This window comes from Manduca sexta, chromosome 22 (genome assembly GCF_014839805.1).
Source record: "Manduca sexta isolate Smith_Timp_Sample1 chromosome 22, JHU_Msex_v1.0, whole genome shotgun sequence".
NCBI lineage: Eukaryota > Metazoa > Arthropoda > Insecta > Lepidoptera > Sphingidae > Manduca > Manduca sexta.
In genome coordinates, this window is record NC_051136.1 from 989,790 (window position 1) to 1,014,259 (window position 24,470).

At 35.5% G+C, this 24,470-nt stretch overlaps 1 protein-coding gene across 7 annotated transcripts in view; it reads right to left on the reverse strand.

Annotated features, from left to right (window-relative positions):
* The window catches only part of LOC115449996 (probable phospholipid-transporting ATPase IA), an 87,000-nt gene that overhangs the window by 28,843 nt on the left and 33,687 nt on the right, over positions 1–24,470 (reverse strand). For 5 of the 7 annotated variants that reach the window (XM_037441598.1, XM_037441600.1, XM_037441597.1 and 2 more), the window contains exon 3: positions 1,889–2,018. In XM_037441598.1, the coding sequence (XP_037297495.1) occupies positions 1,889–2,018 (130 nt within the window). Of the gene's footprint in view, positions 1–1,888; positions 2,019–12,445; positions 12,871–23,982; positions 24,160–24,470 lie in introns of those variants that run through there. The other 2 variants (XM_037441602.1, XM_037441601.1) reach the window with 2 other exon arrangements.

The following is a 24,470-nucleotide window of genomic DNA, read 5'->3' on the forward strand; positions in this document are numbered from 1 at the left end:
AGTACTTGAACGTCACCAGAGTTAAAGAACTGAAATCACTTTATACGTGAAAGTTAACCGGAGTATATCTACTAAACATAATATTATAATTCCTGCAAGCGTCGACAGAAAATATCTTTCGTTTTTCAACTTTGTATTACGATTAAAATGAAGTGACTAGACCCTACACTGAACCTCATTATTACTTAGCAGTTCTCCATTTTCTCCGTTCGCAGTAAATTACTGCGTTTCCATAACAGCGACTATTATATTTATTATACAGTGTTTGTCTGTCTTAGTACAAAAGAAACGTAAATAAAAGATTAGAATGGCCTTGACATGCCGTAAACGAGCACGATGTGTGCACTAGCTGTTTGAATATTAATGCTACAGTACAGGCCCTTCGTCATGACGAGCTGCTTTTTGTTTACCTTAAACGTAACGGACTCAAACAATGTATTGTTAACAAAGAACTATACTTTGGGTTGGCATACGATAGTTTTATTAATGACTAATCGCAGAATTTTTGACCGACTGCCGAATCACCTCGACTAATGAACATTTCAAACCAGAGCCCTAAAATCTCATGCCACACGTTATTTTATAAAATAACAAACACGTAAGACCACAGATGGAGACCGCGTCTCGGTAAGCGTAGCGTAGGACGACCTCCGACCCGCTGGACCGACGACATTCGTAGGATCGCCGGTGGACGCTGGATGAGAAGAGCGGAGGACCGAGCAACGTGGCGCGCTCTAGGGGAGGCTTATGTTCAGCAGTGGACAATTATAGGCTGATCAGAAGACCCCAGATGACAAGCAATTAAGACGCGTTAGTAAAACGCACGTCAGTGAGTACATACATGTACCTATTTTGTTCGGGGCTTTCACAATTCACATGCTAAATCGCGCTAGTATACTATACATCGACGGGCGTCTAACTTTCGTCATCTGAACATGATCTATTTCAATTGTTGTAATGACAATTGCAATTGGAATACAGAATATCATTCCACGCTAATTTAACCAAGATAACGTGAAAGGGCCGTGCTACGCATTTACATTATCATAAAGAATAAGGACTCATTATTCAGTTCTGAGTTAATGACAAAGAAGATATTTTGTAAGAAAACCGAACCCAAGAAAAAATGGCAAAATGTTTTCAAAACTTGGTAGGCTAAACCTTATAACATTAATGATCAAAACAAAATTACACACCACTTTTACAGAAACAATGTAATTATATGAAATTTTGTTCGAGTTGATTGTATGATGAATCTCGCGCAATTTCCGTTACGGCTCGTTTAGAAACCTCTGGGTAGATTGTTTAAGTATATAACAAGTAATGAAATACAATTAGTTTTAATCAACGATTTGGTAAAGATTACAGCTAAATGCTTATCATAACTCACAAAAGATGAGAAAAACTACTTTTATGCTTTAAACAAATATTTACTCGGCGACAAAAGATTTATGAAATTTTAAGTACTCATATAAATAGTTCACCCCCGAACGTATTGATCCTAATGCGAAACGGATTGATTTTCTGTAAATTATATATTTTAGCCGACTTTACATTTTGTAAGAAACATTTTATTCAAAATTTCCAAAAGCAGTTGAAAATATGTATACTTATATAAATTAAAGATTGTCTGCCGAGATGACTAGAGCAACAATTAGACTGGCTTCTCTATTGATTAACAACGCTTCGGAACAGATTTAATTGGACTCATTAACCAATCAAGTTGGTAAAGACCTTCGTGAACGACAAGCCTTGCAATCTATGCAATACGTTTGTGGCGCGTCAAGCCGATCAACATTGTGCATCGTGTCGTGTTGCGCATCATCTGGAATTTCGTTGTCGTCGTATATTGATATAAAGCGTTTTCTGCTTATTTTTAAATACCGACCTATATTTAGCGGTGGATATTCTGTTGGAGACGAACTTCTGCGGCTGCGGCCTGTTCACGAATATGATGCGGTTCTGCTGGTCCACGGGCGCGCCGTCCGTCACGCCCGACGTCGTCGCTTCATCCTCATCTGAAAACAATACAACACACTTTGAAAACAAGACCTCACACATGTTGATGTATGTATTCATGATATAATAGATAAAACAAAACCTACAGATTTCTTATGTCAAATGAGTAAAGTACGTCAATAGTTGGTAAATACCAAGAAATAAAAAATCGATTTACATAAATAAACCATCAGATTAGTGATTTGAACCGTTCAATTCCAAGGTTTTCAATTATTCAGCCACGGACTATCCACTAGCCAGAATGAAGTGATTCATTAAACATTTATAATTATTGATGTTTGCATCGCGGCCGATTTTAAGGGTCCACGTTAATTAGGGGTCACGGAAATCGTGCTTTCTACCAATATTTAAAATATGGGCAAGATCTCTGGATCTTTGAATTTTTATATAGAACTAAGTGGTTGAACGGATTTGGATGACATTTAACATAGAAATATTATATTAAGACTTCGATTGATATATAGACGTCTCTTTATCCCGGGAACTCCACATAATTTTCTTTAACGAAAGGTCTTCCATGTGGGGGGAGACGCTACCGGTTACATATTTTGTTTTCTTTGTATCTCTATTTCGAATAAAGCGAATTTAATTAAATATTGTGGACTCTTAAACAGACAAGGAGCGGTGGTAAACACGTTAAGAGTGATACGATCTGCCAAAGCGTAGGTCAAAGGTTCAAAGCCCAAAACACACCCCTCCGACTTTTCGAAGTTACGCGCGTATTGACTGTCAATTACCGCTCGTTTTTACGGTAAAGGACAACAACCTGAGCAAACCTACATACCTGAGAATTCTTCATAAGAATTTCGAAGGTATATGAAGTCTTCCAACACGCACTGGTTAGGGTGGTTTTCTAAAGCCTAAACCCTCTCAGTAGTGTTGGAGGTCCGTGCTCAGATCTGGGCAGTGTATACTGCAGGGCTAGTATTAGGTAATAGTTTTTCCTGTACTCGAAACCTGTGTCGCTCGGTAATTGGTATGTCGTCGCTCATTGACGCTTGGCTGAATATTGCTCCGTTATTCGCAATGTGACTAGAACATGTTTTTGCACCGTATTGCGGTAGTTTTAGTTGTATTCTTTATCGCGTGGCCGGCTAGACGCGTTTTTTTGCTACTTCCTGACCTCGGATATCTAAGAGTCAATGCTAGCAGTCAACATTATTTTTGAATAAGAGAATAGCAAATGATGTTGTTGTTATTTTTATATCAGACTGGATATATAACATCATAATATTATACGTCATAGAAAACTCAAGATAATGGCATGTTTTGGCAAGTTATATACCGGTGTATAGGAGAATAAATATATAAAGAAATAAAACTAACAAGACTTTCTTCAAGATTAATTTCGTTTGCTTTATATTACGCTTAGACTAAATTACACTTATCATAAACAACCAAAAGATAAATTTTATACCGCGTCTACATAAAAAATTATGTCACCTGGAAAGCATACGTTTCCATCAAATCCAACCTTGATTTAATATAATCAGGCATACTTACTGCCGCTTATATACACAGTTATTTCTCGCGAAAGATCCGAAATTAGCGCAGGATACATCCGAACTGGTATTGAGGTAAAGGTCGGACGGAATCGCATTGAAACCGTTCCGATTGTCGCGTCATTGTGAGCGAGTCAGCCTAGACAGCACGCCTGGGTTTTCGTCATTTACCTTTTGTATGTTCTTATTGAAACTATTGCAATTGTTTGTTATAATGTCCAAAATGTGCTACTGATAAGCCTATAGCTGTCGAATAATGTTTTGTAATTGAATGTTGTAAATAGTTATGTTATAGGTACGCGTGGCATTAACATCGGGTAGCGAAATGCTCAGCCATTCACTGGTGTCAAACTAGGAAGTCAGTAATTTGGGAGAATGCATAGCGGGGACAAACCTATGTTTGGAAACGAAGTGCCGTGAATTAACGGTCCGAAAATTTTTTTTTTGTTATTCAGATTTAACGAAGGCCCTGGGATCTAAAATGCTTTTTTTACATTTGTACATGATTACATTTAACGTTACTGATGCACACAGTTTTAACTTTAAATAAATAAATATTCATAGTTTATGTTATCCACGAAATATCTCGTATCATACTCCAAGTGTTATTACACCATTATTTAAGTTTATTTGAAAATAATTTTGTATTGGTATAGTATATTTAATACCTATGCAATTAATCAACAATGCAAGTCATATGATAGGCACTCGTTTCTCAAGAAGTATGGTATGAGATGTCTCAATAGACTCGCACAACGATCATCGAAGATATTGTCTAGAAATCAATACATGTACAAATCAAGATAAGACAAGTGCGTCATCCTATTGTTAAACATTTACGAGGATAATATTTTGTTTTCCTCAATAATCCTTACTCGACGTGAAGATTATAAGAAATAAGTAGCCAGATACTTAAATATTTATGAACAAATTCTTTTCACATTTTTTTTTCTTCAATCACTTAATCCATTTTCTTATTCTAATTTCTATCTCTTATTAACTTAACGTGTACAGGCAATTCGTTTTTTTCCATTTTGAATTTGTTCAGCTATTTTTCTGGCTATTCGTTTGTGTCACAAAATCGCAATTATTTTTCCCTAACCTTACAAATAGGATGCACTATGTGCAGGCTATTTCCTACTAAATAGTAAGTGTAGTCTACAGCACGAAGGTACTAACTGGTCTGCACTTCATACTATTTCAAACATATATTATCAACATAGAACAGTCTGGCGTTTCGTGCGCCACTGAGATTGTTCATAGTATAAAATATCCCCGTTTCCTATTCCATTTCTACTACCAATTCCCGTCCCTTTCTTATAAAATCGATAACGAACAAACAATTCCTATGGTAGTGTGAATATTTGCAAGCGCTGGTTACCCTCAAGCAACCTCACATACTTACTCATCTAAGGAAAAGAAAAATGTACGCGAATAGTGCCTACATGCTCATCAAATACCACCTTTGTTTATGCTATGAACCTACAGTAAATTTAATAGCAAAAAATGGTAAAACCAGTAGATATTTGTTATATCCGCCCTGTGGAATGGGGGCGTTTGGAGAATTCCACCACGGTATCCCCTGCCTGTCGTAAGAGGCGACTAATAGGGACCACGAAGGGGGTCGTCGGCGGCAGCAGGAGGCTGTCCGCCCCAGTGCATTTCGGTGCATCCTTTGCACATTTTTCGGTTGACCCCCGGGATGGACGGCAGTGTGTAGTTGGCCTCACGCTGCCGTAGACGCCGAGGGCGTCATTCGGTGCGCGGGGGCTTCTGAGCATATATTGCGGGTTGACATGTTCTCTCTTACTGTAACCCAACTAACCAAATCAACATTGTAATAAATAATAATATACAACTGTATTTGAGGAAGTAATTCTGTATATAGCAGGAATTGGCAAGACCAGGGATCATTGTATGGTGATACCTCCTGTTGGAATACTACCATGAAATTGGCATTTTGTTCGATTTTTCATTCAGTTGTAGGTATAAAGAGAAGTTGGTAACTGGTCAGGATATAACCATTATCAGTTTTAGTATTTTAAAGTATGAAAGAAACCAGGTGTGCCAGCGCGAGTATTTCTTTTTGTTCGACTTATTATAATGCACGTACTTTTCAAGGCTCTTAAAATATCTCCGACCTTCAGCAATTTAAGATAGGTACTAAGTAGTTGCAATTTATAAAAACGTAAGGCGAATGAAAAAAATGTAACGTGGTCTCGTAAGCAGATATGTAAATTTGATGGTCTGTTAGGCAATGCTGCAGCGGGTCCTTATTGAGCTGTTGTAATTTAATTGGAACTAATTAAATGGTATGTTTATTTGAAAACTTTACTTGTTAGCTCATCTATGGTGTGTTGCAGAAATAAAGTGAGGTGATAGCTCTTTTACTAGAGTTCTCCTAGTTTAGGGTTGTATGAAATATCTAATTTTGTAGACCAAAAACTGACAAATTGTCAAATGGGCTTTCTTACTGTAAGGCATCACCATCTTTCACGTACAGCCTGCTTGCTTATAGAAATCATAAATACACTGTTGATCTTAAAAGAAAGAAAGTTTTTTTTATTATTTGATATTTCTGACGAAAATGTAAGTGATTTAAAATGTCAACTTTCGATGCTACTGTGTTTCCATCGACACTTGTGTCCTTGCTACTACAGAAGATCATAATAGAAGAAATCTTAGTCTTTATTAGGACATCATTAACTATAAACGAGCGTTCTGTTTTGTTAGCTAATAATGAGTGAATCCAGACAAATGTTTACACCTTGACTGCAAACAGACTGCAGTTTTTACATGACGCAAAACCAAGTGAAATTTATAACACTTTCTAAAATAAACTGCGGCGAACGCTCCACAGCGGCGCGAAGATATTCTGATAATATTCAAGGTGAATCGCACGAACCAGTCGGAAATGCATCTGCGACCTCGGCTGCTCCAGCTTTAATGGTTTAATAAACACATTACTGGCTCGCAGAGGCAACGCTATTAGCGATAGACCACTTCAATAAAATGTCTCCCTCGTGTCCCAGTTCTATTTCGTCATTAAAACACCCAGTGACGTCTGTTTCTAGGCGTACAACGTGACACAATGCGAATTTTCTATTACTGCGAAGTCTATGTTATGATTTACTAGCTTTTGCTCGCGGCTTCGCCCGCGTGAAGGAGTTTCCCGGGATAGTGTTTTTTCCGACTTACTTGATATATATTTATATATATACGTTATATTATGACCAAATTACACAAAATTATTATAAATTGTAGCCTATGTGCTATTCTGATGTATGATCAATATTACTGTGGAGTTTCATCCAAATCCGTGCAGTAGTTTTTTCGTGAAAGAAGAACAAACATACATACACCCATCCTCACAAACTTTCGCATTTATAATATTAGTAGGATAGTTTACGTAGACACGTTTTACGTACACGGGGAACAACAGGGAGACTGAATCACCTCTTCCCTGAAGGTATCAGGGCGGGTGGTCAATAAACCCGAGCAAAAAAGCTCGAGTCAGAGAAAACTTTGAAAGTTGAAGTAGGATAGTCATTGTTATAATTCTTTTAGTATTATGTAAACTTAAGTTTCTTAACTCCGTCTTACGAAAACTATGATCAGTTAAATTCAGACTTTGACAAATGCTGATGTAATTACTCTTTCAATCAGCATCTTCAATCATAAATAAACGCGTGTAATAAATCCATCGCATCAGAGGATATCGCTCATTGATCAGCACGCTAAACGTTTTAGTAAAACGTCACACAAAACTGCAACGCTGTGTTGGTCGACGGTCGCAGTTTTCCTCGTATTATCATCACTTCGCTTGCACTGTTCCAGTTTATGCAATGTGGCATTTATTTTGTAACAGCTTATTACAAAGGTATTACAAAGGTGACAAAAATGAAATCTACCTTATTTACTGCACTGCAGTGAATTTGGCAGCGATCGGATATTTTATATTTTAGAAATTAGTACAAGTTATCGTAAGTTGGTCAGTTACTCGTTCCGTATGGTTATATTATGCGAATTACTGGCATGGAAGCGCCGTAAATTTCGCTGCGTCCGCAATAAAAAAAAAAATGTTTAGTTGAAATGATCAAATATTATAAAACTTACGGGAGTAATTGTCGTAACATCTTAGTATACAATATCTACAGATTCGTGGTAAGTACAACAGGTATCGAGACATTAGCACTATAAAACCGTTTCAATCTTGATGGAATCAATGGATTTAAGTGTTTAAATCGTCACCTGCCCTATCTATTCAGACAATAAAACAATTTTACTGACGCCACACTATCCTTTCTACTGCAACAAAATGTTTGTTAGGAATATCTTATGTTTTTAAACATAAAGCAGCTATATAAAAAGTAGATCTCGTTTCCTTAAACATGGCGATATTAAAACCTCGCAGAGAGCGGGAGAGGAGTGACGTAGTTGCGTGACTAACGCGTGCAAATTAAACGGTTTAGTAGTAATTCTAAGAAAATATATTTTGTAGTAGGTATTCCGATCATACAATATAAATCATCACGCATGTTTTCTTGAAGGGGTAAGCAAAGGAAGAGGATAGATTCCCTACTACTTAAACACCCGCAATGCGCCTACAGCTTCTTTATTTGCCATCTTCCCCACATAAATCAATGTCAAACATTTTGAAGTAATTCAAATTGTTGGTGCTAAAACATACCAAATCAAACATCGGATGACTAATGACATCATCTCAGCGAAGGTGAAGCAAACATCCAAGAATATTGCATCACGCCTTCAATAATAAAAACTCATATACAAATATTTACTACACACGTATTTACGCGCGAGTTAATTGAAAATTCCTAATGGCGCCTCTACTGTGAACAAAATTAAAGAGAGCGCGACTCGGCACATAACGGGTATTTAAGAGAGCTTCAGATAATTTTAAATTAATTATTTTTATAGTGGAAAGCCACCAAATGAGCAAGCGGTTGACTCGATAAGTGACCTTTGTTAATGAATAGCTACAAAACCTGAGAAATAGTAGATACGTTCCAGATCTTAGAAAATCCTCAGTGTAACGTGCAATTATTTCCGTTAATCCTATCCTATTATTAAAAAATATAACTCATTAACTCTAAACCCTAAAACACCCCGGAGTGCCTTGGAAGCCGCTAACATTTGCTCAGACATCCACCTCCAAGGACTACACAATGAACTGATAAACTTGGCTTCCTAAGCTAATATCTAAGTCAAAAATAGTTTCGACTGCGCCAGAAACGTCAAAGGCAATATTATGTCGGAAGAGCCCGTAAAACGTTCACCGTGTTTACACGACCTAAAAACGTAAATTATATTTGCACGCACCTAATCGCGTGCCCAGCGTGACGTGATAACACGTTACACGACGTGGACAATGGACATGACTTCATACGAGTATTTTTATAATAGACTTTACAGTATAATTAAAATAAAATCATAAATTAGCTTTACGTTTAATGAAAAATGCGCAATTCACAATAAGGAAACAAAAATTTACATATAGTATTATATTTGTTGATGCGATAGTTATCTATAAAGTACCTTGAACTTTCGGGAATGCATTCAAAGATTGATGAAGGTGTAGGAAGGGAGAAAAGTATGCCAGAATCGTGCAAAGTAGCAATTTATAGTTTCTGCCTATCCCTATTGGATAGAGGAGTGATATTATGTATGTTTATATAGCTATTTATAACTAACGGTGTGGATTCTTTGTGGTATTGAAATAAGAAATGCTTACTCATCCAGCATTCCGATTTATCTAGCGAATAAAAAGACCGTGTTTCTAAGCTATTTACCATGACTGATAATTATTTTACTGCTTAACACGTGTAATGACGTTGTTTGTGTGTTACGAAAATACTTCATGGTATCTTAATTATCTAAAGCGAGATGTAGATTAGCAAGAAAACTTGCCTATGATTTCCGCGAGTGATTTTCCCGTAGAAACCATTACAATAAGCTGACTTCTGCAAGTTTTGTAGCTTGTAGGAAACGCGGTAAATCGCATATGCATAGAATTAAGGAAATGTCGCTAGTGTACACGCATCAGAAAGTTTTTGCACAATATATTGCTACGAGAACTTGCTAGTGTAAACTTGTGGTAAAATATTACGTAGTGTTCGCAATATTTGCTAGTTCTATTAAATCATGGTAGATCATTATCAGTTCGGGGCAGCGTTGTAAGGTCAGCCGTGCGTCCGTGAAGCAAGACCCAAGGTCGACATCTATGTACCATACACGACATTACATCAAGTATTGAGAAACATTGGATATCCATTATGGTAATATATTATTGGACATCTTCGTGAATATTATATTAACTGAATACATGTGAGGAGACATTATAGCCTTTATTTCTGTCAGAAGCAATGTCTAAAATACGTAACATTTTTTTATGAAGAATACTTTTGTACTTCTATGTATGACGATTCCAAACAAAAACAGTCCAGTGGAATACAGATTACTCACTTCACAAAAAAGGCTGTATGTTGTCATACGTACTTGCTATATTATGGTAATGATTAGCATAGTTTATGTCATATCTGTATGATGGTATAGCACTGACAATAATGGTAAAGAGTACTAATTGAATTATATTGGTGGAAGCATACTGGATATAATTGATACACAACGGGTTAGGCATCATGATACTGATGGTCAAAAACTCAGTTACATGGCAGCTTATATATATTGTTAGTACTAAAGGGACACAAACAAAAAGAAAAGCTTATAATGCCTATGGCAGGGTTATAATGGAAACAAGTGTTGATCTTGAGCTCTTTGTTATTATTATTTTGCCATCAAGTGACTTACAATCCTACTATTATTATAAATGCGACAGTTTGTGAAGATGGATGTATGTTTGTTCCGTTTTTCACTAATCAACTACTGAACGGACTTGGATGAAATTTTACAGTAATATTGGTTATACATCAGAATAACACATAGGCAACAATTTACAATAATTTTATCTTCATAAGTAATTTGGATGTAATATAATGATACATGTATCAAGTAAGTCAGAAAAAAATATTATCCTGGAAAACTCCTTCATGAGGTCGAAGCCGCGAGCAAAAGCTAGTCTACTATAAAAAAGTAATTAATCATATCATGTCAATGTCGCAACACACTTTGTCATAATATAGGATTTGATTGATAAATAATTATCTTTAAAAAACTGCTGGCATGTCTGTAAGCTTACCTGCTGATAAGTAGCTCACAATTACTGTTATTGCTTTTATCAGTGACAGTTATAAATTATTATCAATCTGTATATTATGCATGACTCTCAATTTTCTTTTTATATGAATCTGGCAATGTTACCCCACTGCTTCTGATGGTAGATGGAGTAGGGTAATAGAATATCGACTGATGAGAGATGATTACTCCTTAACAGTTGACATGATTATGCCCTCCTGATTTTAGCCTATATCACACAGATGGTTAAAGATTTTCTCTTTTAGTATTAGAGATTTAACTTTATTATGCAATTAAAACTGGTGGCACTCAATAAAGTTTCTTCTAAACAGGATAATAAGCAATAACCTATATGGCAAAAAAATCACTATTCTTTATCGTTTGCTGTAAGTTCCATTCAACATCCCGCATATGTCCAACCAGTAAGGCATTTAAAAAAATATATAACATTCAATGCAACCCCTACAAAAGTTTCATAAAATTATGAATATTGAGATAGACCCAAGTGCTGTACATTAATTTACATAATTACATTTAAATGCCCAGTTAATTCCAACTTCTTTATCACAACACTATTAATGTCTCTTATAGATAGATAAATGATTTTACTAACATAACAACCAATACCACCTACAACATGATAATGAAATGGATTTTCCAAATGTTATTTATTGACAATTTTAACAGCAATTATAATCCAATCAGAATTAATAGCGCTACTGATAAATTTATTTCACCATTTATATTTTAAATAAAAAGGCTACATACAAATAGTTTATAATGAGCAAAAAATAAACCTCTTTTGTTGAAAGTAAAAAATATTGGATACTATATTGTACCTCTAAAGCAGAGGTTACTAGGTAGGTATAACTACTGTCCAGACATCACAGAGGGTCATTTGGAGTTATTTTGGGGTCACCATGCCTCTTACAACTCCTACCAATATTATCTGGCTATATTGATAGGTGAAGTCAAGCCAACATTTTAGTACTTTACTATCAAAGTAAAAAAAAATTCATACAATCCCGCTTACAAATTCCCTTGGACTACATTGGGAATCAATGGTCTGAAGTCTTAATTGTCACTTCAGAGCGTAGTGAAATCAAGTCAAATGCATTCAACAACATACTCAGAAAATTTTTCACCAACACCACATTTGTGTGGAAAGGTGGTTGCAGATAAAAACAACCATGTTGCCCCATTGCTGCAGCTGCAGATTTCGCTTTATCAGTACGCAAATGGAACGGAAGAACCCGATGACTAATACATGATATAAGAAAATTAAATCAGAGAAATCTTCAGATTAAATAGCAAACACTTTAACGCCTGCTTAGTGAATAGAACACCATAGCTTAACCATTTATATATGGTACTATAAAATTATTATTTTTTTCCTAGGTTTTGTTTCTTATCTACTATAAAAAGGCAGCTTGAAATAGTTGTTTGTAGAAGTGGTCTTCATAATTACAGAACTGATTTAATATCTCTTTTAAATGCTATCATCCCTGAGTAATAATAATTTATTTAATATTAATTTGATTTTTTTCATTTTCAGGAATTACGATCACTGGCGAAGACGAGGGCAAAAGCTATCTTACTTAAATATAAGATAATATTTATTGAAAATACACGACTCTTCTAAAAAAAACTGCAAACTGTTTCCCTTGATTTGTTTTGAACTATTGCCACCGATGACAGAAAGATGTACTCACGCTGGTTCATCTTGAGCACCATGGCTCGGTAGAACCGGGAGAAGGGCGCCATCACGTTGTGTTCCTGCAGGAAGCCCACCACGTACTCCCTCAATGCCAACGCCATTATTACACTATCACTGCATACACTCTAATATAGCACTAAATTTGACACACATTATCACCGCGCACTTATCCTATGGGAATTAAAAATTGGAATAAAAATAAATACGTCAGTATACGACTGTCGGCATTTTCCCGCGCGCTCCAGTCTAGGTATATTTTCCGGTTCTGTTAGATCTTATAACAATTAACACATATTCGTTCGTATCGTATGAAAAATATATTATTGTTAACGTTTTAAATACATGTTGACATCACAAACAGTCGCTTCGCGAATCCACGATCGATCTTTCCATTTTCGCCGCCCACATCTAGTGTTGAGACTTATGCAAGGCTGTCATACATCGTCATATCGATATAAAATTCGATATTTATTGTGGGCCATCCTACTCATGCCTTACATTTCAATTCAGTTTAAATTGATAAATAAAGAAAAGAAAAAAAAACAGTAAAAAGCGTCTTTATGCTTAAATAAAAAAATAAATACAAATTGTAAAACCATAATTTCTGCCCATCAAAAATAATAATAATGTCGGTCTGGTACAATATGGAAAAGAAACTAATATCACCGTTAGACATAAAACTAATCCGATGAACAATTGTATCTATGTACATCATAGAAATCTCCAACAAAACCTCAGAGAAAATTATGATTTCAATATTACTACTGTATAACTTATGTTACTTAAGATTTTGTGAAGTCTTCCATACCTATACCATTATCATATTATACCTAGGCGAAGACTATGTATCGGGTGAAACATTTTACAAAATTACCCGGAGACCCCTTTTTCTCTGAGCTCATACTATATTCCATGGTGTAATAGGAGGCGAGCCTGTTGCCATACGCATCGAGCTATTTCTATCGATTGTGACTCAGAGGGTGTAGTGTAATGGAACAAAATAAAATAATGTATCATCACGCTACCCTAGAATTAACCTCGTAGATTCATAATTAATAGCTCAAGGCCTCTGCAAATAGACCAATACAATGAAATGAAAAATATGTTTAATATATAAAATAAAAAATGTTTATCGACTCTTGGAAGCTCTAGGAACACCATAGGCGCCATCTTCCGCTCACATGAAAAACTATTTTGACATTGACGTTTGTTAAATATTGCCCTAAAGAAAAACACATTTTCCATGACGCTTGGAAAAGGATATTACATTTTTTTATTGTAACGTCTCATGTCTCAGGATGGCGAGCGCAGTGGAATAAAAAATGCTATAAATTCAATGCTCGGCTTGTCATTCAAAACAAAAAAAAAAAACTTATTTTCTTTATATAGTGAGGCAGAGGTGTATTTATACGAACTAGTGTACCTATTTAATCCTTTAACTTTTAGACCATAATAATATTATGAAGGGGGTTCTTGGTTGATATTTATACTACCTAGCTGTAGACAGCTTAGCGGAAATATCTACACTTTTTTATACCTAGTAAAATACGTACTTGTGGTAGATCTCACGTAAACGAAGATTCTGAGTAGGTAGATCTATTAAATAATTCTGCTGCCAATCTACAGTGAGCGTGCACTGCTGCAGTGGAGCCCTTAACCAATACGAGGCTTTGCAAGCACGAGAGCTCGAACCTCGAGGTTTTGGGTAGTAGTGGATAATTTAGAGACCAGTGCGGCACTGAGGGAATAAAATTTGGACAGTGGACCAAAATCGAATTTTAGGATAGAAACACCAAACCCCCGACTCATGAGCATCATACAAAGTACAAACGTCGGGTTGGTACTAATAATGATGCTAGCCACAAAGGTACTTTTCGCTTCGCTGCGAGCGTTCAATTATTATCAAAGCAATTTCCCCTTTGTTCGCCAACTCGAAAATTCGAGTGTGGCCTGTAGGCAGTTACATCGTCCCGGATGTTTCCAGACCATTCAACAAGTTTAATTAAAGAGGCAATTAATTAATTGACCTACGTATCTAATCATTGACATAACTTTTTAATTTTCAATGGGTTTTATTTCATTTTCTTGTAAAAAAGTTCTCTCGGTATCTCTATAAACTATAAAGAACAACGTTCTAACGAACGCATTAAGTATTATTGAACGGCGATAGCCTAGTTGGGTGTGCAACGAACTGCCGAGACGAATGTCCGCAGGTTCATATCCCAAGGGCACACACCTCTGACTTTTCTAAAAATGATGTGTGTATTTTTTCTGAGTTTGCTTTAACGGTGAAGGAAAATATCGTGAGGAAACCTGCATATCTGAGAAATTCTCAATAGAATATATATAAAGGAAATAGGAATATATAGGTATAGGAAATTTTGAGGTTGTGTAAAGTCTACCAATCTGCACTAGGCCAGCGTGGTTGACTAAAGCGTAATCTCTTTTTACAAAAATGCCCTAAGTGGGACATAATATTATATAATACAGAGCTGATATTATTTATTATAATAAATGTACGACTATAATGGCATATATGCAATTGTCATAAATTGCAAGCAGTGTCATTTAGATCCCAAACTCTTATTTGCAAAACTTTGTATAACGAATATTAATTATGTACCTATGCACTGTGTTAGTCACTGTGCACACTCAATGCAATTTCATATTGCTCATTAATTACCCTAGCTTCAATGCTCACCACACCGATATTTGCACACGACTTCATCGCAGACATAGACTTTTGCATACTCTAGCGTCTACCTATAAGAACCAGACAGAAAGTACCTAAATTCAATAATAGTTGTATGTTTTGTTAAATCTACTAATATAATATGTAAATGTATATTCTATAATCCGTAAGCTTTAATAAGTGCTTGGAATTATTTATGTGTGGTACAAAGGCCGACAACGGACCCTCTTTCGGCTAATGATGGGTCGTCGAACTCTAGTGTCAGACCGACTGTACTACTGTCATGATTTCATTCTCGTCTACTAAAATATTGAAACCAATTTTGACATGTTATATCTTAATTATTGAAATTATATTCAGAGTATAAATTAAATACATTATAGGTCGGCGAGGTCCAAGACAAAAAATATTATGTAAAAATCAAATGAAATTTATTTTTATTCACCATCCTAGTTACACGAAGTTATAATTATTTATATAATAATATCAGCCCTGTATTATATACTTGCCCACTGCTGAGCACGGGCCTCCTCCACTACTGAGAGGGATTAGGCCCTAGTCCACCACGCTGGCCTAGTGCGGGTTGGTAGACTTCACACACCTTCGAAATTCCTATAGAGAATTTCTCAGATGTGCAGGTTTCCTCACGATGTTTTCCTTCACCGTTGATATTTATTTATAATGATTATTATTTATATCATAATAATATCAGCCTTGTATTATATACTGTCTCAGTGCAGGGCACGGATCTCCTCTATTACTAAAAGAGAGGCCTTAGTCCACCAAGCTGGCCTAGTGTGGATTGATAGACTTCGCACACCCCCGACTTTATATATATAAAACTTCTCAAGTATGCAGGTTTACTTTCGATGTTTTCCTTCACTGGTAAACAAGCGATAATTCACTAAGAATACACATAAATTTAGAAAAGGTGCGTGCCCTTAGGTTTTTAACCTACGGACATTCGTCTTGGCAGTCCATTCCACTTCCAACCAGGCTATCGCCGCTTTTTAGGTAAGTATTCCTACATATAATGTGGTGGATATTTTGTGTAGTTAATGACACGATGAATGGTTTATCATCGCTATTGGCCCAACGCTTGTTAGATATAAATATTTCGTTCATAAATAATGAGAGAATATTTCATTCTTACATATATTTTACACAAATAGGAAACATGAAAAATATTATAGGCACAATAATAATATCTAAATTCTTAACAGGCCTTTTAGCCAATACGTTTGACTTATTATGAGGCCTCCAGTTTATCTCACATTTTCTTGGCTGTTAAGAAAAGTTGTCGTAAAAGATGTATTAGGATCATACTCAATGTTTTCGTAATATTGTCCCGTAACATCGTTTCTTGTGTGGGAATCTCTTCCGCCTTCTAATTTTCCTTAAGCAGACTTTACGGAAGCCGTAGATCGATAAGCCCGCTTACTGTTTGTGATTCTGAATTCGTAATCATATTAAAACTATAAAGCCCAAAATATGGGACGAGGCATCGCGATATCCATAAATTTTAATATTTGTAAGCAACCCTCGCCGGGTCATGGGGCTTCGAATTAATGCGGCTTAGTTCTAGCTAATAAGGACTATAATCTTTGCAGTTTTATAATTTAGCACATTCTATTTCTATTTTCCAGTATATGCTCCTTGGTTAGGTTTGACTGTAATTAAGGCAGACGACAACTTTTTGGCACAGCGGTGTACCTATTGCCTTTGTAACCGGAGGCCTGAGGTTTCGACCGGAGACAATTTGTTATGGGACCGAGAGTACTACTTCACTAGTTTCTAATATACACAATACAACTCTGGCATCTTGGTGTGAATTTTTGTGTGCGTTTGCTGGGTGAAAACCTATAGCTAATATCTCTCATCGAAATTGACTGAAGCACCAATACCATTTAAATTTGCAAAGAAAACAACGTTGAACGATGAACGAGCAGTGTAACAAAATTACTTAAAATAAACAGTTCGGAGATTCGCTCGGGGCGTCTACTCAAAATTTATAGAGCTAGTATTTCAAATGTTTGTAAAATTAAAATTTCCGGCAGGAAATTGAATGGTTGAAACAGTTTTAACGGATACCAAATAGAAAATTACTGTAATCGTAGATGGCTTAAGTATAACATGTTCTAAAAAATTAATCTTTATGTGAAAATTAAAAGATGCAACAGCATTTTCATAGGCCTAATAAAATTGCGAGGGTTAATTTTATTTATCTATATTAATGGGTGCAATCTAAACTATTCGTAAAATGAGAGATCTAAAGCCATTGTACAATACCATTTTTAACCCCAATCATAATAACAATCACCTAGTTATTACACAGGGATCTTTTATAAAGAGAAACATTTCAAAGGATCGTTTAAAAGAAAAGAGACGTTATATTTTGTATTTGAATACTCTTGTCAATAAAAGATTTTCAATAACAAATAATTATTTTAAAGTTTATATTTTTTTTCTTCAACCTTAGGAAGTCCGCTTCTCCAAGGATTTCTAGACCAACTAGTTGGAAGCAGCCTGAATACAACATGTTCCTGCGACTATGAGCTCGTCTGCCGGCGGTATAGGAGTCATAATTTATAATCATTAAAAACAATGTAAACTGATAAGTCTAATGGATAATTATTCACGGAATTAAAAAAAATATTGGGGTTCATAGATCTGAAACTACCTGTAGAGTTATTGAAATCTTTAATAATCTTTTTAATCTACATACATTTCGCGACGTTACTGTTCAAGTCTACGGAATAATGTACCTTATCTCATATTGTGAATAAAGATTAGTCTGTCTGGCACAATAATAAGCAATGTACGATTAATCACGACGTGTAATCTATTTCCAGGATTAATTATATATTTTCTGAGGCGCAGACACAATAGCAGAGAGCGGGGCTCAAAGTTCCAATTTAGTAATATTGCTTCGTAATTATTTATCTCTAAGGTCTCAATAAAAATCTACAAATTAGTAGCGTAAACCTTCAATTAACAAAAATAACGAAAAAATATAATCATATTTTTTATTATTTTCTAGTCTATTTTCTAGATTTTGAAGATTCAGAACAACTGTTTTAGTGGTTCCTTAAAGCGCCACTCTAGAAGAAAGGGATCTGTGACAGGGTTAAAAGGTCATAATGAATAAACATTAGCTATTAGTGGATTTAACCGAATGAATAATTACCGTCAGCCAGAAAATAGCGGAACAGTTTCAAAATCGTTCACGTTTTGAAATTGATCTCTCTTTTAACCTCGATAAAAAAAGGGCTGGTATTAATGTTTGAGGATCATCGATACCAAGTGCAATTCCAAGTATACTTATTATTAACAATCACTGATAAGGTAACATGTTACACGGCTAAAAGTTACCTGCTGTAAACACAGGCACGTTTCAGCAGTCACATAGAGTTCTATCTCCACAACGCCCGTAATGATTCCCCCCCGAAGTAATTCTTGGGCACTCAGTCTCCACACGGTAAGGTGCGTTGGGGTTAAATCGGACGCTTTTTCGACGTGTTAAACAGTCTCCTCGAATTATTTTTTTACAAAAATTCTATAGAAGTTATCATAATGAATCATTAACTTAGCTATATGTTATTAAATATACTCAATGGTATATATTTTTTCAATTCCTTATATATAACAGTTAATGTTTTATAAGCTTTTAAAAAAGTACCGTACTTTTAGAAATGTGTGAGAAAGATAGGACCTTCACAGGTATAGTACGGACTACTCTCTAAAACCGTTTATGTTGAAGGGATTCTAAAATTCATAAAAAGAGTATATTCTGATCTAGATAGTCATTTATAAACATTCAAAAAATGTTATAAATTGCGTAAGATATTTTTAGAATCGAACTTTGTTTTTCTAATAGTTCTAGGCATAGGATCTTACCCCTCATGATTGACACTGTAGATATTTTTAAAAATATTTGAAGAAATAGTACATACACATGTAAATAAATAACAAATAAACAAAATTGATCATTCACCTGAGCTAAAAAAAATTACATAATTACTGAATTCAGACGTTTTCGTGGGTAAATTTTGACACAAACTTGTAATATTTTACAAGTGCTAGATCGAACGATTTTTATCGTTTCGACAAATGTAAATAAACAAGTCACAAGATTTATTTCCTTTTTGATACTATACAACTACTAAATTAATTTAAAACAGTAAATACTAAATTAAAATTAGGCAGATTTTTGCATGGGGTTAATCCGGATCTGCCAGGGAACGACGAAATACCGATATTCTGTTTGTTAGCACCGTAAACATTATTTGCTTGCCGGAATCATTTATGTGAAATAGTGGAACGTAGGGAACAAAATGGGGTCTCAGGTAGTTTTGTCTAAAAACAAAAATTATAACACAATTGCAAGTTATTTGATTTATACGATGTTACACCTCCTATGATCTTACCCCAACGCGCCTTATGCATGTCCATGCACTGGGGGATATCTGCCGCAGCCTTAGGCACACAGTTCAGTGTGTATACTTCTTGGTTGTACGTACATTGAGGCCTATGAGGGATTGGGAATATTTCCAGGCTTTCTCTCCTCCGCTCATCCTAAGAGGATTCCTTTCATTTCCCTACGCTTCTTTCTCCCAGATATCCCCGCCCAAATTTTCCTTCAGGCCCCTGAAGACACTAAGCCGGGGGGTATCCTATTCGTACGTTTCACCCGAAGAACATTGCGGGGCCCGATAAAAAAAAAAACACCCAAAATGAAGCGAAATATCCTTTTTATCCCTAACCTTCGCTGACTACCATTTGTTTCATCAACCGCTGCGGTCCCGTGGGAAGATATACTTATCCTTAAGGAAATAGGTCACAGTGCAATATTTCCGAGTGATATTGTTTCCATGTCCAGTGGCGCTACACGTGTTTTATCGAAGCGATCGATTCGCGGGGCTTCGCAAGGTTAAGACGTTTGCAGCACTAGCGTATTCATTATCCCATTACACGCCGGCCGCTGTCGTTGATAATTCAATCCATATCAAGGCCATCGAATGTATGAAGGATGCACATTATTGACGCTAATAAAACGTAACTACATTTTAGAAAGTTGAACTCAACTTTTTTAAGAAAGGTCTAAAAAGTTTTAGTGTTCTAAAATCTCAATTGTACGCATCAATGTAATTATATTATCTACACAAAATTTAAAGGATATGCCTGGTATAGGCTCCAGGGTACAACGTACAGGGTACGGCGTAGAGGTGCAACGATTTACGTTGTACTCTATGTACATAATCCTTAGTTTCCATCTCGATACATCTAAAACACTTCAATATTCCAACATAAAAAATGCTGCTCAAGAATAGTTGTCTAAATAATTTGGAGATCTAAGTTTCTTAGTAAAAGCTTTTTTCAATAGGTAATTCTCACTATCGGAGACCAGCGCTGTATAAACGAATTTGCAGACTCAGATACTCTTATGAAGGGGATTCAAGATGTTGAACCCTTCAGCCGGCGCTTGAAGACATAAAGAGGTTGCATACGGTTCCCTAGTTTATTAGGTATGACGAACTCCAAATGGAATCTTTATAACTGCTAAAAGCGAATACGTACAGTCAGCAGCAAAAGTAGCTTAACAAATTCGAAATTTTAAATCGTCATTAAACTTTTGTGTCCGTATCTACAATGGCTTTTTCTTTATTAAAATGAACTTCAAAGGGTTTACTTGATTAAAAAAAATATTTCGACTAAAGTTAATGTGTAGAAATGTTTAGAAGTTTAATATTTGTTTAATTACTTCTGTGGCTGACTATACATAGCATTTATAAAGCACTAATTTAATCACCCAGGTCCGACCAATTATGACGAAATATTCAAACTATAGCTAAACAATGGAGGGAATACTAACTGTCAAGCATATTAAAATAATCCTAGCATTCAAGAAACATAGAGAACAGAACTTACTTACTACACATTTTGCCAGTTTGTATCAAGCCCTTGCAAACTCGAGGAATGCCTTGAATTTTTTATTTCAATTTGAATGTAGGCAAAATAAATGTGAGTGCAGGTAAGTAGTGGCACCAGGCTCGAAGATTCTGGGTACGATTGAACTGAAGTTACTACTAGTAAGGTGGAAATATTTAATAAGTGATGCGATAGGTATTTTTTAGAATATTATATTGAAAGTGCTTGTAGAGTTATCAGGAGCTTATCACTAGATAATATTCCCGTGGGAAACTATATCTCTCGGTTTTTTTATTTTATCACGATATCAAAGGAGTCCGACTTGTGCAATTGCTTTCATCTATGCGTCTATTTCTTCTATCTATTCTTTCGTCTATTTATTTACTTAAAAGTATTTCGCAATATTACATTTGTACATAGGTATGATAACAATTAATTCTTAAATCGATTATCTTGTAGACTCATTAGATGTCAAAAGAGTGCAATTTATTTTAACTTAGTTTTAGGGTAAATAATAAAAGATAGATACAGCGACAGAAAGACGAATCGATAGTTGCGACATCATAGGGGAACATAACATAGGTACATATTATACATACATACAGTGTAAAGTCATCACCCTTCCTGATTTCCGTAGTCGTGTAAAATGGAAACAGTTTCTTTTCCCATCTTGTAAGTAGAGTGCCAAAGTTAAATAATAATTAAAGTCATATTAAATTACGACCACCCGATGAACACTTATTATAAAATATCTATTAATTATAACCGGTCGCAGCTTTACATTCTTGGCAAGATATATGTTCGTACCACTGCAGGGCGCAGGCTGAAAGCTCACAAAAGGGGATCAAAATTTCAAACCGTAATCCGCAGCACTAACTTGTTGATAGGTTGACGGGAGCTTTTACATTTCCGGAGTTTATCTGACAGCGCAGACACACAAGCTTTGTTGGAAATGGTTAAGCTGCGCTTATTTCAGTTACAAGCATGTCAGGCCGGCTTCATTTTCACCACCGATGGGAGAACGGTGCAACTACCTATCTAGTAGAAACTCTCAACTGACCCTGATGCCCAGTGTGCTAAGGTAAAAGAAACCTTATTTGCTTATCTTTATTGTATAAAAGTCTACGTGTACAAAGTTTTGAAAAAATATAGAATAATAAATATATACTTGGTCGCTCATGTCGCTCTCATTTATTCTATGAACAAGGTAACACAGATTTCTTTTTTAATAATAGGATTAAGCTCTTCAAGTTACCACTTACCAATAGCCGTAACTTACTGATAAGAGACCATAACGACTGATAACCTCAAGGACGCTGTAATAACGGTTCAAACTGAAATTAGGGTATTTCTGGCCCGCCAGACAAGGTCACGGTTCAAAGGACTTAATGCGCAAATAGCGAGAAGCCCTTACAATAAAATCGATGTTAAAATTATGTTAATGCTATTGGAAGAACAGCAACTTGAAGTACCTTATACTTTTGCTTATACAAATACTTATCTACTTACGAGCTATACTCTACACTTTATTGAGATGAAATTTGGCATAGACGTATGAAGAACTTTAAGGAAGAATATAGTATACGAGTATAATATAAATATATAAGCTGACCGAATACAAAAGTACAAAATGGTAATAAAATTAGTAATATTTACATTAGCTGTTTTATACGATACCTGATAAATAAATTTAATTGAAACTTGTAAAATATTCCCCTGATTTTTTTTCTTAAAAATTCGTTGCAGCGGCATCCAGAGCAAATGTAAACATTTTTTCATATTTATCTTTTATCAGTTGCACCAAATTTTATTTGTAAGTTGTAACATCAATCTTTAAGTAAAGAGATCCTGTTTGTGTTCGTTATGTATTAATTTGTTATTTTGTTACGCTCGGAAGCCAATTTATTTCTCTCATGAAAATGCTGTTTGTTCATCGGTAAAGCCCGGCTTTATTGAAAATTTGTTAACGTTGACGGTGAAATGTAAAATAAATGTAGCGCAGTGGAGAAAGTCATTATCGTATATTTTTTAACACTGCTGGCGGCACATTTTTGTTTCATCTATGTAAAACAGCTCCAAATTATTTTTTATAATATTAATGGTACTGTGCCTACGATACCTATAATTGCTACAATATGTTTTTCCTGTGCAGTAACAGAACAATACGTTTCAAATTAAACCTGGGATAATAGTTTCATGTAAGTGACATTACGAGTAAAACATTGAACGGTTGAGACTCTATAACTTTCTACTAATATCGCGAGGCTTGATAGGGGAAATTATAATGCAATTAGACAATGTTATACGATACACGCAGTTGACCTTTGCTTTTAAAAATTAGTTCAAGTTCGTGTCAGTAGATGTCACTGTATAAAGGTTACAATGCTACAAAAATTATTAGTCACGGTTATTTTGTTTCAGAGTATGACTGCTAAATTTTATATAATATAGTTCTGAATATAAAATGAAACGTTAAAATAGGATACAAATATTGTAATTGTTATTATGGCTGACCAGGCCAAGGTATGGCATGTAAATTCAATAGTTTGTAAATCAAAGTTGTGAGTGTTGTTGCCGTGCTACGAGCAGGCGTGGCGTAGCACCAGGCTATCGGCACCGAACGATCGGCTCTACTAAAGAAATATACCAAATTCTTAATACAAACATAATATATGGATAATATATAGTCGTAAAATTGCAATTACCCATTATAACTTTTGAATTAGTAGGTTTTTTACGACATATTAAAAAAACTAACTAATTAATTCCACAAACATAATATAAAACCTTAATACTAAGTATTTATAATCAATGACTAACTTCATTACTATTTTGAGTTCAGGATTCTAAAATTGCCGTAGGAAAGAGAATGAAGCAATTTTACACAAGGACAAATAAGGTCCCAAACTCACGAAGTTTGCCGAAGTTGTTGCGGAGAGCGGTCACGGCGTTCCACATCTCATCACAGCGCTGTGAAATAGTAGTCGATGACATGCGCCACGTAGAACAGCAGGCAGGTGCCGATGTACATGAACACCAGTATTTGGACCAGCATGGTGGCTCGCCGCGCGCTCGGCTCCGACTGGCGTGAAGCCCCGCGCAAGGTGAATGTTAATGCTGTTTACTTGCAGATCAGTTGTGTAATGTAAATCCTTCAGCTTACCTCGCTAATTAGGGGTTGGGGAATTCACGCATTCCACCGAATATTATGTGATTATGTTTTAGGTTTTATTGAAGCATTTTTTTGGGTAATATGTACAGTTTACCGAATTTTACGGTGATAACGACGGTACTGTGATAATAGCTTAGCTTTGGTATAATATTTTCCCAGGTCTATTTTTAAATGTAGGTTAATGCTCATTTTGGTGTACTTATATGAAAAAAGCAAGTAGATAAGTAG